This window comes from Perca fluviatilis, chromosome 5, assembly GCF_010015445.1.
Source record: "Perca fluviatilis chromosome 5, GENO_Pfluv_1.0, whole genome shotgun sequence".
Taxonomy (NCBI): Eukaryota; Metazoa; Chordata; class Actinopteri; order Perciformes; family Percidae; genus Perca; species Perca fluviatilis.
This window is the reverse complement of record NC_053116.1, coordinates 24,754,793-24,768,936: the sequence shown is the minus strand read 5'-3', so window position 1 is coordinate 24,768,936 and position 14,144 is coordinate 24,754,793. Positions and strand designations below refer to the sequence as shown.

General features: G+C 40.7%; 1 protein-coding gene across 3 annotated transcripts in view; it reads left to right on the top strand.

The window, feature by feature from the left end:
• phactr3a (phosphatase and actin regulator 3a) overlaps positions 1–14,144 on the top strand; it is a 34,575-nt gene that overhangs the window by 16,069 nt on the left and 4,362 nt on the right. The window contains exons 2-7 of one of the 3 annotated variants that reach the window (XM_039801547.1): positions 3,726–3,887; positions 6,460–6,627; positions 7,223–7,438; positions 8,104–8,332; positions 8,648–8,898; positions 9,548–9,701. In XM_039801547.1, the coding sequence (XP_039657481.1) occupies positions 3,726–3,887; positions 6,460–6,627; positions 7,223–7,438; positions 8,104–8,332; positions 8,648–8,898; positions 9,548–9,701 (1,180 nt within the window). Of the gene's footprint in view, positions 1–3,722; positions 3,888–6,459; positions 6,628–7,222; positions 7,439–8,103; positions 8,333–8,647; positions 8,899–9,547; positions 9,702–14,144 lie in introns of all 3 variants that reach the window. The other 2 variants (XM_039801548.1, XM_039801546.1) reach the window with 2 other exon arrangements.

The window sequence follows — 14,144 nt, the reverse complement described above, 5'->3', positions numbered from 1 at the left end:
TTACTGCACCAGACTGTACTCGTTTTAAGCAGTAATTAATATTGTTTGTTATGTAATAGTAATAGAAGTAAAATAGTATTTTCTGACTCATTTGACAACCCCCAAGGCCTTTTCAGCATTCCTATTCCAGAGATCTGAGTGCTGATTGTGTTTAATAGGTTTAAACACCTGCTTGCAAAATAAGATGATAAATACTTGAATGTTCAATGTACTTGTAATGCAGTCGAAAAGTGCGAACATTATTGATTGAGTGCTGTTTTATTCTAATTTATGTTTTAATACTACAGAGAGAGCTTTAAAAACCCAAATCCACACATTAGATTGGTCTATCAGAGCAAGGCCTTGCCTCAAACAACCTCACTGCTGAAACTATGCCATTTATATTATCCCATCCCTCCGTGTGAATCCCTTTAATTGCAAAATCTGAAAACGACACATACAGATTCAGAGTTGTATTCATTGCTCACTAACAATCTTTACCTTTGTGATTGTCAGTGTCGCAACAGTTTGCCCACCATAGGCACTTGGGAATGGGCTGTGCTCAATGTGTACATGTGGGGAGAGATCTTATGCTCCTGAATGTGCTGACAAGCTGGTTAAGTGGGGTGTGGTCCCTGGTGGCACACAAGCACACTCTGATGTAGTCTTGTTGCCAAGTCACATTATCACATTGCCTACTTTATTCCACTCTTAAATCATTTTGGAACACTGCACTAATGCAGAATAGAGTGTAGCATTCAAAGTTTATATTTGCCTGCACCCCTGAGCTTGTTTATGAATTATATTCATTTTCTATTGGGAATTACATTTTTTAACTTGTTTAAAGCCGTGACACCATCACCTGATTGGAATTACAGTGTGTGGAGACTAGTTGGAGAGGACTATCGGGCATATAGCAAATGGCTGTTGGTCTACTGCATCACGTGACACATGGATTTAAAACATCCTATTTGCGTTAGCATATTAATTAGAATCGTACATCATCACCACATGGTGAGTGTATTTCATTCATGCTTATGTGACACACATTTTGATACATCCTCATCCGGCGGATAAAAGAAATCTCCATGTGCATGCATGTGTTTTCACCTAATTCCTGTGCTCCTGTCATTTTATCTTAACAACCACCCCTTCTATGAAAAATGAAGAGTTACTTGATATGCATTATAAATAGCTGCTCCATGATTGGACGAGCCCAGATTCTCCTGCAAGCTCTTCCGTATAGCAACAGCCCCCTCCTATCCCTCCTTCTCGCCTCTTCTCCCTGGAATCCCCTTTCTCTCCTCCTCCCCCCTCCTATCTCCTTTCCTTTTTCAAAAATGCAGACAGATCTCGTTCTCCATGTGGCTTCACCCCCTACCCACAATGCACCGGGTGCTGCCACTGGCTTTAGATGTGGCAGGCAGTTGTCTGTGTAGGGGGCTCCTCTGCTCTCCTCCTCTCCTCTAAGCTACAGACTGACTTGCTCCTCCCGCTGGCTCCCACTGCTGCGGCAGCATCTGGATGTGGATGTGGTAGCTATGGCAACAGCAGCGGGCCTGACCCCACCTCCTCTCCCTTTTCTTTTTTCTTCACACACACTCTGCCTCTCACACAGACACAACGCCTCTACCCCCCCTGCTCCCCCTCTTCTTCTCTTAAGCTTTTTGCTCTGCACGACTGGGTGCATTTCCTTCAAGCTTGACCTGGATTCTGCATGTGTGACAGTAGTGATGATGGCACTGTGAGAGGGGTGTGTATGGTCAACTGACCTGTTTCAAGGAACTCTTAGGGTCAAATATTAAACTGGAAATGAACTCCTTTCATCTCATCTATTCTACTTTACTTCTCCTGTTTTCTGCCATTCCTTTTCCATTTCTTTATTTTTCCTTTCCTTTAATCTCCCACCCTTTTTCTTCTAGCCACTGCATTTTCTTTCCTCTTCTCTCGTTTTTTCTCATCTCATCTCCTCTCCTCTTCTTTCTTGGATATCCTTTCCTTGTTTTAAACTTCCTTTTCTTTTAGCCACCAGCGTTCCTTTTCTTTTCTCTCCTGTCCTTGTTTCTTCTCTCCTTTCCTCTTAATTACAGTTTTTTCTCTCCTTTCCTTGTTTCGCCTCTTCTGCTCTTCTCTCCTCCCCCAAACACCACCACCATCCTCTTTCTGCTCCTGACCCATGTGCTTCAGGGCAAAAGGAAGGGAATGCAAAAATGCATGAAAAGGAGTCAGCTGTATTCTCTCCTCCATCACTGTATACTCCACATCACACCCTGAGCCCCTCTACACCCCCCTCTCCCCAATCCCTTCTTCTCTCCAACCTCCCCCATCAAAAATACTTGCCTCCTCCTCAGCTGAATATTTTAACAAAGATATCACCCTCCTTAAGGCAGATATAGCTGCATTTGTGTCACATTGACGCATGTAGCTCTTACATACATGGAATATATTGTACATTTCCTCTTTCTTGGCTCTCATTGTGACTACAACCCAGCAGCAATGTTCGCACATGGATCTGTAGACCCCCACTTTGCCTGATATGAGTCACAGCCTTCCTTTAATGAAATACTCATTTCCTTTAAAGAAAGAAATGGCTCTCTGTGCAGGGATGGCAGCACAGTATCTAGAAATTAATATCATGGATGCATACCGTTGTTGTTTTTTTGTTTTATTTGTATAATTTTCATTGTTAAACCTTTCATTTGCAAAATCAGCTCACTTATTTTCTGATGTTTACAGTATGTTGGGCTACTGCCTCCTGTGTGCTTTTAAGTTGCTGTGTACTTTAAAAAAAATCATTTTATGTGGACTTCTGGAAGATCAGCAAGCATTTTGGGAGCTAGGTGGGATTCCAAAAAAGAAAAAGGAAAAAACGTACTTGCCTGCATGCAAAACATAACATGAACATGGCAACATGTGGTTCAATCATCCTCAGACATAAGCACAGTGTAGACATAAACACACACATATCATCACGGCTTTGTGGGATGAAATTATAAAAATACACTGCATGCTACTCATGTTTCTGCCTGCTTTGTGGCATTATGGAACATATTGATATTTGCAACTCCTGAGAACACTGATCACTTGGGGAGCCATGTCTTGTGAGAGCTAGGACAGAGAACATGTATTGTACATGTAGGAGTGGTGTATTAGAAGAAGAAAAAAAGGTTAACACAATAAAACAATCCGCCCTGCTTTACCAGGAAGCCAAGTCTAATGCTGTTTCTGGGAAAGCACGATGCTTACACACCTGTAGATCTCCGGGGAAATGCATCTTTTGTAGCGTCATGAGGCTGTCTGTGTCTGTGTGCTCCCATGTTCCCTCCAAATTTGGACTGTGAGAGATATTTATTTTGATACGTGACGTATGGCCCAGAGGGAGGGGATTCGCAGGGAAATAACAGTCGTAATAGAGTGTGCCTTGATCAAATTAGTCTTTCTAATTCAATCTGTTCACAGCACTTGGAGTCCATCATGGTTTATTCAGTAAGGTGAGCTAATTGTGCTCTGGTTTCTCTCCCTCCCTCTCTCTCTGTCTCCTCTCACCTACTTTTGCACGTTTTTTTTTTTCTTCATCCCTGTGTCCCGACCTCCATACTTCCTTTCCCCTTTGCCCTCTCTTTGCCTTCACACCCTGCTTTTGTTCCTTCTCCTCTACACACCCACTCCCACTCTTTCCTTACCCCATTTCATCCTCCTGCAACAACTCTTGGACTTCTTTTCCAACGCCACTGTCACTGCAGTAGAGTTGATGGACCAGCAGAGGGTGCTGAGGACTGGTTGTCTGGTGTCCGGGGTCCACACTCCACCCATCCGACGTAACAGCAAGCTGGCCACCCTGGGACGCATCTTCAAGCCCTGGAAGTGGAGGAAAAAGAAAAATGAGAAGCTAAAGCAGAGTTCCACAGGTACAGTGCTGGATGGTTGGGTGAAGTGATGGTAGAGGGTGGCTGTAGATTTCCTGGTACACACACACACACACACACACACACACACACACATTCAAATGCACATTTCTCCTCATCTCCTCTAATGAATGAGGTTAGGAAGCGATAATGAGAGGGTGTTGGTGAAAAGATGTAGCAAGTCATGCTCCTACTGTTTGAATTAAGTCAGTCCTCATCAGTCTTTAATGACGCCAAAGAAGAGTTTTATACATTTTAACTTGGTTATTTGGTTATTGAGCACATTTAAAAAGCTCGAGAAGAAACAATCAAACAGTGTTTGTTGGATTACTGACTTATCTGACATAGCCTAAGTGTGTGCCTATCATGTACTGTATTACCATTACATTTCAGTCACAAGAGTTAAAGGAACACGCCAACTTATTGGGAATTTAGCTTATTCACCATAACCCCCAAAGAGTAGCAAGTACATACTGGTTCGTAATGCCGTTGTGAACGCTGTTTGACCGGCTCCAGCATTAGCTTAGCCCAGCACAGATCCTGCAGGTAACTGGTTCCAACTAGCCTACTGCTCCGAATTGTGACAAAAGTGACAAAATAACGCCAACATGTTCCTATTTACATGTTGTGATTTGTAGAGTCACAGCATGTACAAAAAACAACGTAACATGAGACACAGCCATTTTCTATCCGTAAACAACAAATGTTGGCGTTATTTTGTCACTTATTCGGAGCAGTAGGATTACTGGAACCATTTACCTGCCTGTTCTGTGATGGGCTGATGCTGCTGGAGCCGTCAGACAGCATTACAGCACGCACGGAGATGAGAAGGGTATGTATCGACTTGTCTTACTCTGGGGCTTACGGTGAATAAGCTAAATTCCCAATAAGTCGGCGTGTTCCTTTAAGCATGCAATTTTTTCTACTAAACAATTAAAAAAATGTTTGACCTGTTTCCCAAGTTATGACTATTTCCAGTCGAAATTACATATATCCTTGCTCTTCTTCTACAAAACAAGAAACAATATGAACCAGGGATGCACCGAATCCAGGATTCGGCTTCGGATTCGGCCAAATATTGGGCTTTTTGACAGGGAAAAGCATTAAATGCTTAAAGTTTGGTTCATGTTGTACAAATTGAGTATGAACATGTACAAAGTATATGATTTCGAGCTACCATCTTTGTTCGGATTAGGAAACAATGTCCCTATTTGGAAAACGGGTTTGAAAATAATAAAAAAAAGAAAATTTCATTCAATGATTTTTCAAAGATTTTTCATTTTTTCATCCTAATGGTTACAGGAGTGTGAATGTTCTGGCAACACCTTAATTTTTCAAATGTTGCCTGGTATTTCTTTTTCGGAAAACCGTATGTTTGTTTTGTGACTAATATATAATGGTAACAATAAAAAACACAAGCTCAGGCTAATCTTCATTTACAGTTCTTTTCCAATCATTAATTTGGACAACTGATTTTTTTGTAAAAGTATTACACGATAAGATCAGATCGTCATGATACAATTCCACTGAAAGTTGATAACTTTAGTCACCTTGTGTGCTTGCTTTTAAAAGCAGGCATAGCAGGTATCTAGAGTATGCCAAGCATTATATTTGCTGAACACGTGGCTAAATGTGATGCTCTTGCTGTAATGGAGAGTGCTATTGAATCAAGGTGACAGAAAGAGTGAATGTCATTTAGGGAAATGGTAGTCTCGCATTGCCAGACCTTCCTCCACAGCGCTGCAGAGTAAGGTCTGGCTAGTCCACACAGCATTCCGGGATAGGAAAAACGTGCTCTTTTTTATTGCCATTTCTTTAAACCAATCATCTTGGGCAAAATAGCCTCGGAAAGGAACTTGTTTTGGTGGAATGTGTTCACGTAGGGAGGCGAGCTCTGGAATTAAAATCGCTTTTAATTTTAATTTTACTCAAAAAAAAAGAGGATAAATCAGTTCTAGAACGGAGCATGTTTCACGAATCGACCGGAGTTTAGAATGCCAACACGAAGAAAGCGTAAGGTGAGGGACATCCGGCCAAAAATGAGGGACATCAGGTGGAACATCCAGCGTCACCGGAACAATCCCGTAAATGAAAGGTTGTCGATATAGACTAGGTTGATCACATCAGAGGTCTGTTGCAGTGTATCTCAGTCCATCCCCCCAGTAGCTGGACCTGCCTTTTCATCGGCTAATTTTCCCCTCAAATAATATACATTTATTTAACAAAAAATATATATATTTATTTTCATTCACATTATATCTATGTTTGGAAAGGGTTTTTTTTATTGTCATTGCTATCTCATTGGGCACAAGGTGAAAATAAATCCTCAAACCAACTTAATTCTATTGGTTTAAACTACACGATGTAACAGGCAATACTCACATCAAGGAAATAAGATGGTCTCACAATGCTGTTTCATAGATCAGCCGTCTGAAAGGAGTAGTAGAAATGGAAGAGATTAAGCAACAGGAGGAATGCATTAATTACTGCAGATGATTCATATGAATGTCACATATTTCGTTTTTTACATTACACAAAAATCATGACATAGTCCTCCTGTCATATCCTCTCACAGATGTAGCATTATCAAGCAGTCTTCTATGCCACGACCCAAACTCCCCCACCCATGGCTGCTGCTCAGATGGTGCAGTCCTGCTTGGAGGATTCGGGGGACCTTTGAGCCCAAACTTCACAGTCAGCAGTGTGGAATACCTTGGTCCTGAAGAGGAGCTTCCCCCTCCAGGTAGGACAATCCCTCACAGTACTCAGAGTCAACTAATCAATGGACATTATAGATCTGCAAAAGCAACAGATGAGGGGAAAATTGGGTTTTTAAAGTGGCTGGGTGTGAGTTTCCTCAGCTTTATAGTAGATCAATATGAGAATATACAGTATAAGATTGCTGTGAAACCAATCTGAATGAAGGCGAGGAGAGATTTGGACTATTTTCGTATAACAAAAGTGGTTGGTGTTATGATATAATTTAATTAGTGCTATATGTATGTATCCTAAGTAAAGGTTTGACTTAATTGTGTTCCTTTTTTATTTTGTATGTAATCCTCAAAGCTAATGCTTGATGAAACTGAGACATTTGTGTCAATTAGTGTGTCCCTACACATGTACCATTAGAGGGCAGCAAAGACAATTAAATGACGTTCTTTGCCTCCACTCTCATCTGCCATGAGAGGTACACAATATGCGTATTTGTATGTACAAAACCAGAACAATACAGTTCATTCCAGTATAGTTGGTCATTGTAGAAAATGCTATCAGTAGACCCTATACAGCTCGGCAAAATGTTACAGCAAAACTAATTTTCCTTCATTAATTTACTCCAGTAGCTGCCCCTCTCCAGGACTGTGAACGGGTGGAGGAGAATGTGCTACTACCGGCGGACGAGGGTGGTGAGGAAGTGCACCCTACCGGGGATTTACCTGAGGGGCTGCAGGACATGGGCGAACAGATGGAAGAAAGACCAGAGGAAGAGATTCCTTCAGGAACGTCCCCACCACAAGTAGCTCCGAAACTTTTGCCCCAGCTGAGTACTGGAGATGGTGAGTGCTGTGAGGAAAGGTCACTGTATCTCATATAACATGAATCTGAGGGGTCCTGAGATGATCGATGGGAGGGAAACGAAAAACAAAAGAAAATTCTACCACAGAAATTTGTGCTTTTTGGACTTTTCTCCAATCTTTTACTTTAAAGATAATTTTTGGGCACTTTTGGCCTTTTTCACTCAAACCCCGGGCTGCTGCTGTAAGGACTGAGCCTTAGTATATGGGGCGCATGCTCAACCAGGTGAGCTACCAAAGCGCCCCACCTTTCTCCAAACTTTTTTTTTTGTGTGAAATATTGGATAATTTGACCTCTTTGGGCCACAGCAAGAGTTATTTATATGAGACTGTAGATGGCAAGTTGGCAAAGTAGTTTTCTCTCTTTTTTCTTAGCAAGAAAACTAGTGGAGTTTGTTTTCTTGTGTTCACATTTTCCCTCCAGATGTTCAATTTTCCTCTCATATTAAACATATGTGCAAGTCAAGTGTACTGGGGAGTCTAAATTTCCAAGTAGAGATGTACATGTGTTTCCCAAACTTCAGCTAAGTATCAGATAAACTCCAGCCCCTATGAGCCTGCAGATGGATATAAGGATAAGAAAATGAAAAAAAAAGAGATTTTGTTGATTAACCTCCAGTGTTTATCTGGTCATCCCTCCCTTTCAGATTCAGGCCCTGTGTCGCTCCCCACTCACCTGCCCAACTCCTACCTCCCCAAGGAGCCTCCACCCAGGGCCACAGAAAGCATGGCTTCAATGACCCTGCCACTACGAGGGCCCATGGCCAACATCTCAGGGTCTCCACATATAGGCAATATGATGCACCCTCCCATGCCCCCTAGCTGCATTATGGAGGAACTGCAGAGAGCCTTCGCTTCCAAGAACAGACACGAGATGTAAGTCCTCAGGTTGACCCCATACATCTGTTTGCATTAGCGTCCTCACTCAGACATACTGGGACTGTGAATAACAAATGTTGCTTTGTTCAGTCCTACTGGTGTTAAAGCTAATGCTGGCTTTGGTGACTATAATGAGGTTTGCTAACAAATTTTTCATTTCTGACAATACAGCCATTTGTTAAAATATCTCCCTGAATAGATTAAGTCTTGTTTTGTGAAATGACACCCTTAAAATATTTAAATTCCAGATGTTATCCTTCCACTGTTATCAACATTCATCCTACATTTTCCCTCCTCCCTGCGTCCCCTCAGTGTCCATGAAGGGTATGAGCAGGCCTCACCCCCAAGGCTGTGGTGTTCAGACGGACGGCTCTCTCGCTCCTGCAGCTCTGAGAACCAACACACATCATCTTTCGGAGGCGGCTGTGTGGGAGGTGGAGGGTCCGACTGGCCCAAGAAGGAGGCAGAAGAGAATAAGGAGAATGTGCGGCTGGACCAGTGCTTCTCCAACGCCTCAGGCCTGCCCACCGACTTGGAGGGCTGGAATGACTCTGTCATCTCTGGTGGGTTGAAGAGCTTAAAAGTGTGATTTACAATGCAGTCTGTAAGCATTTCCACATTTTTTGGTTTTTGTTTTGGCTCTGTACTGTACATATTGGATTTAAAATGAAACTATGGCTATGAGGTTAGATGTGACTTACATTTTAATGTGCTCACATTGATACTGGGAGTGCCACATCCTTGTCTTACTGCACTGTTTTGTCACAAGACCAACCAGTGATCCTATCAGAGCTAAAATGAGCGTAAATATTGGCCTTACATTTGTCAGGTGGCTCAAAACACAACTCCAACTAAATGTTAATGTTGCTCTGTGGCTGCTGAGTGTGTGAATAGGCAACTGATGCTTACAATTTCACCCTAACGTTATAAAGTGGCTAACAGGATCAATTAATGCTGATTTAACACATAAAGTCATTGTTTTATTTCAGATGCAATTTCTTGCAGTTTGGAACCGTCTGGACAGAGATGCGTTTTCTATTGTTTTTGCTCTGTACTGCAGCAATCGCTTGGCGTGGATGTTTGCTGACAAGATATGAAAATGAAAACACTGTGATTCTTACAATAATATACTAATATATAATATACTTCTATACAAAGAAAGATAATAAGTTAGAGTTTCCTGTGTGTTAATGTGTGTATGCATGGTTGCAGGCACACTTCCTCGCAGGCTAAGGAAGGAGTTGCTAACTGTCAAACTACGAAACAGACCCAGCAAGCAGGAGTTGGAAGACAGGAATATCTTCCCAGCCAGAAGCGACCAGGAGCGACAGGAAATTCGCCAGCAGATTGAGATGAAACTTGCAAAGTAAGAAAGGAAATGTTCTCTACATTGCTATCTGAGTATCAGTGTTAGAATTATGAAATGTTTTAATGATAATAGTAACAGTATGTTTTATTTGTTATGTCCTTGCTTAAATATCCTTTATTATTACTCTGCAGTTAGTTAATAATTTCCCGTTTATTCATTGATTTTCCGAGGTTCAAAGTCGGAAACACGCCCCCCTGACCTCAGATTTCCGAGCTCGGAACTCAGACAACCTTGCAGTAGCCCGAGTTCAAAATCTAACATGGCTGCCCCCTGTATCAACAGTTGTGAAAGCTGCAGTAACATAAAGTTATAAGCACTTCTGTCTTATTTGTGTCACTAAATCAGTCATTCACACAGGCATGTCCAACTTCTATCTGTGGACATGTTGTTACGCTGTTTGCATGCCCAAAAACGGCGTAAAGCGTTGTTATCAACTGGTATTGCAATAGCTAACCGGGCTAGAGCTAATGAAAACAATGAAAATCCGACTTTTTAAATAGAACGGATTTAACTCAGGTATGACGTCATTCCCAGCTCCAGCTTCCGAGTTCCAACGCGGCATAAGTACTGGGTAGCCTACTTGGGGGGTACTTTTGGGTGTATTTTAGAGGAAACGAGAAATGATTTATTGCCTACTGTAGCCTCGAAGATCTAAAACACTGTAAATAAAAAGACTCCTCGCTGCAGCAGGTGTGGATATTGACTTATGTTTAATGTGTAGGCTAAATCAATTTAGCCTAGCTTATCTCTCAGTTGTTTTGCCTCCCTGCTAGCTGGGCGTTTTCCTCATAGTAACATTAGCAATACTTTCCAATTGCATAGATACATTTGATGTGTCTTATGTAAAAAGAGTAATTTGTGAAGCAGCAACATAATGTACTATGAAGTAGGGTTTGGAAAATCACATCTGAAAACTAAAATTATTCATGTGTTCTTTTTTTTATTATGGCCCAAAGTGGAAAAGAGCAACAAAACTACCCCAAAAGACAGAAAATAAATATTTAATGGTAATAAATTAAAGTCATTAAGAAATAACAACAGTTTAATGTAGAGAATATAATAAAAACCTTTTATATTCCACCCCAAATGCCTTTTGTGTATTGTAAGTAAAAGCAGCAGTAGAAGAACAGCATATTGCTTGTTGATTGTGTAAATAAGTGAGTAAGTACAGGAGAACAGTGGCTCCTTCATAAAATTAGCCCGTGCCCTGGATTTTACAGGGTAAGACACTGTAAGTACAGGAGAACAGTGGATAATCAGAAACCAGAAGAAGAGAACAGCGCATACTTTGTTGAACTGTATTATTACTGAATCTTCCATAGCTGTGCACTTGAGAAAGGTAAGTGTTTCCTACTCCAGCTTCCAGATATGAGCTGCTGCAGTTCTGGATGAACATGTCTGCTAGGCGGTTATTTTTAGTATACACCAATTTTGAAAGTTCTCAGCTCATTATTTTTCAAAATATAGTAGAGGACATATGTATAATAAATCCCTGGAGTGTGGGTGTAGCTTGCCTGCCGAAGGCACACCTGTAATAAATTTAATAGATTAATTAAATTAATAATAATTGTCACAACTGCTATGACAAGGGCAGAAAAAAACAGTTTTACTATACTTTCAATCAATCAATCAAAAAAAAAAATATATATCTTATATAATGTGCCCCTCATTTAACAAGGCTTTGTTAAAATTAAGTAGTAATAATGGAAGCAAAATTGTATTAGTTCCACAGAAATTACATATATTACATAATAGTAATGTGTAAAAAAGCAAGCCAGTTTTAAGGTTTGAATGAGTTGCTGTAGCATGAAATGAAAATATAAACATACACATTTGAGCGTTCATACATTAATACAAAACTGAACTGTATGCACACATGAACTCTATAAACCATTCCATCTGATGATAAATATCTATTTATCTGTCTTTCTGTCTGTCTGTCTGTCTATCTATCTATCTATCTATCTAAGCAAATATCGTATACGGTTTCAATGGAGCTGGCAATACACAGACCTAGCTGGTTGAAAATCAGCAAAGTTTCCCTTAAGTTACCAGCTAACTCTAGTGCTAGCTTTGGTTAACAAGGTGCTACAAAATGCCGAACAGGACATTTTAAGGCAGCCAAAATGTTCCAATTAGCCTAACTTTGATGAAAAGAAAACACACAGTGAGAGGGTCAAAGTTTAAGACGAGAACACCCAAAACAAGTTAACGGGTATTTTAATGTACAGTGCCATGAATAAGCATTGCAAAGCCTCTGTCCTGATTGACAGGTCGGCGTGTAGCCCCGCCCTAAATCATGCACTGCTTTATTGTCTATTTTAAAATAACTGGGACCATAATTTACAAAATGAACATCATGCTGTATTGAATAACTTGTGATTGAGACCATAAACTTGTCAGGAAAATGTTTATTGAGGTAATACATCAAGTGAGAAGTAGGGTCATTTTCCCATTGACTTCTATGCAATTGGACCTTTTTTGGAGCAAGTGAAGCTTCAAAGTGAGATAAAATGCAGGTTTAAGGTACTTCCCTATTGGCTTTACATTTCAGTCCCGGAAGTTGCAGCTTGGGTTCTGATTTATACAATGATATTAACACCATAAGTGTACTCAGTGCCAATCCTTGTACTGGGAAGCATTTTTATTATATTCCAGAATAGCACTTAAACACTAAAACTGAGAAGATTCCAATGTGGAGAAATTGTATATCTATTCAAACCAGTGAGGTGGCCAAATGGAGTAAAGTCCTAGAAGTCCTTTGGTGCAACAACTAGCTCTCAAAAGTCGTTTCTGTAGTGCAACAATCACAGACAGACCCTGTTTCCAGGAAATCTCTCTGTGCAAGATGCACTGCTGATGTTGATGATCTGCTCCCCTGCCAGGACATGAATAGAACAACTGGCTTTTCTAATACAACTGAGAAATGAATGTGCAAATACTGAGGGCAGCAGTCTCGTGTGTGAATGTGTCACAAGACCCAGGTTCTTTAACACCAGCATATCAAACAGGGGCACACCACAGCATTACATAACCTGTTGTGCAATAACTCGCAGCCAGGCACAGAGTGCCACCCACACTTTTCAGAGAACAATATCTATCATCTGTCTGTGAGACTAGTAAGAATACTGCCTCCCTGATGTATTCTTAGATTCACTGGAAGAGCATATTTTATTGTTATTTGTGAAATGTATAGGTGTTCACAAGCAAACCGCTTATAAAAAGGTGAGGATGGAGCACAACTGCAGCTTGCATAAGAGCCAGCCCGGGTCTGTTTTGAAGACAGAGGTTCCACAGCTGCTTGTTACATAAATACACAGCACCAGGTTCAATTGATCTTGAACCAGTCTTTTTGATTTATAGCTGTTTAAATGTCAGAATAATACAGAATAAATTATTGATCTCAGGAGGATCAACAAGGATTCTTAAGCTTTATTTGTGTGCTTCATGCTAACTTTGCCAAAAAAACAACAACTTTGCTCCAGGATTTTAGAGGCTGTGTTAAACGTACGCACATGTAAAAGGCTTTTGGCATCTGTTCAAGTTTATTGCTTTGTCTGGAGTTATTATCTGTAAAGCCTGAGGTTTAAAATAACTTATTTAAAATATTATTTCTTCACCTACAGTGTCAAGCAAATGCAAGAAAATGCCTTTTCATCCTACAGTATATGTGTAAATTGAAGGCATACTGCAGCATTTTGGAAGGAAATCCTGGCTAAATATAGCTCAAAATGGTAGGAGGAAAAAAACTCATTTCCCCTGGGCATTCATAACGAATGACAAAACAATCCATCCCACACTATCCCGCCACAGATTCAATCTGCTCTTTTTTCCCGTCCTATCTGCAGCTCACAATGAAAACCTACTGTTACATTTGATGCCGATCAAGCAGAAAATGGATGACACCTTGTCTGTCCGTTGTGTCAGTGATAGATGACCTTTCTATCTTTAGAGACTCCCAACCTAGCACTTGTGCTGCGGCCCTTTTTCTAATCTTAGCTCATGAAACTGTTCAATAATGCATCTCCATTTTCTCCACAAATGTATTGACGGGGAGTTACTGTATATCAGAAGAAATAAAGGGAGGTTGCTACCGTACTAAAGGGAGAATGCTGGCAATGGCCAAATTTATCTCCTTGCACAGTTGGCAGCTGAAATAAAAGAACAGACTGAAAGCCTCTGCCACCCACTCATTGCTTTTGTATTCCTTAGTTTGGATTTTTCATTGCTCCCTTGGCTAGCATAGTTAGATTTTCTATTCTAACTCGTTTTGTTTCAGAACATCCTGAGTGGGAAATGGAAACCCTCATGCCCTCAGGCATTTATGCGTCATCATCGTATTCTCGGGGATACCTTTCAAAATCTTATTTATGAAATCATACCCTAAACCCAGATATAGAAAGCAGTGGGTGAGACACAGTATTAGTTATCCCAAATAAG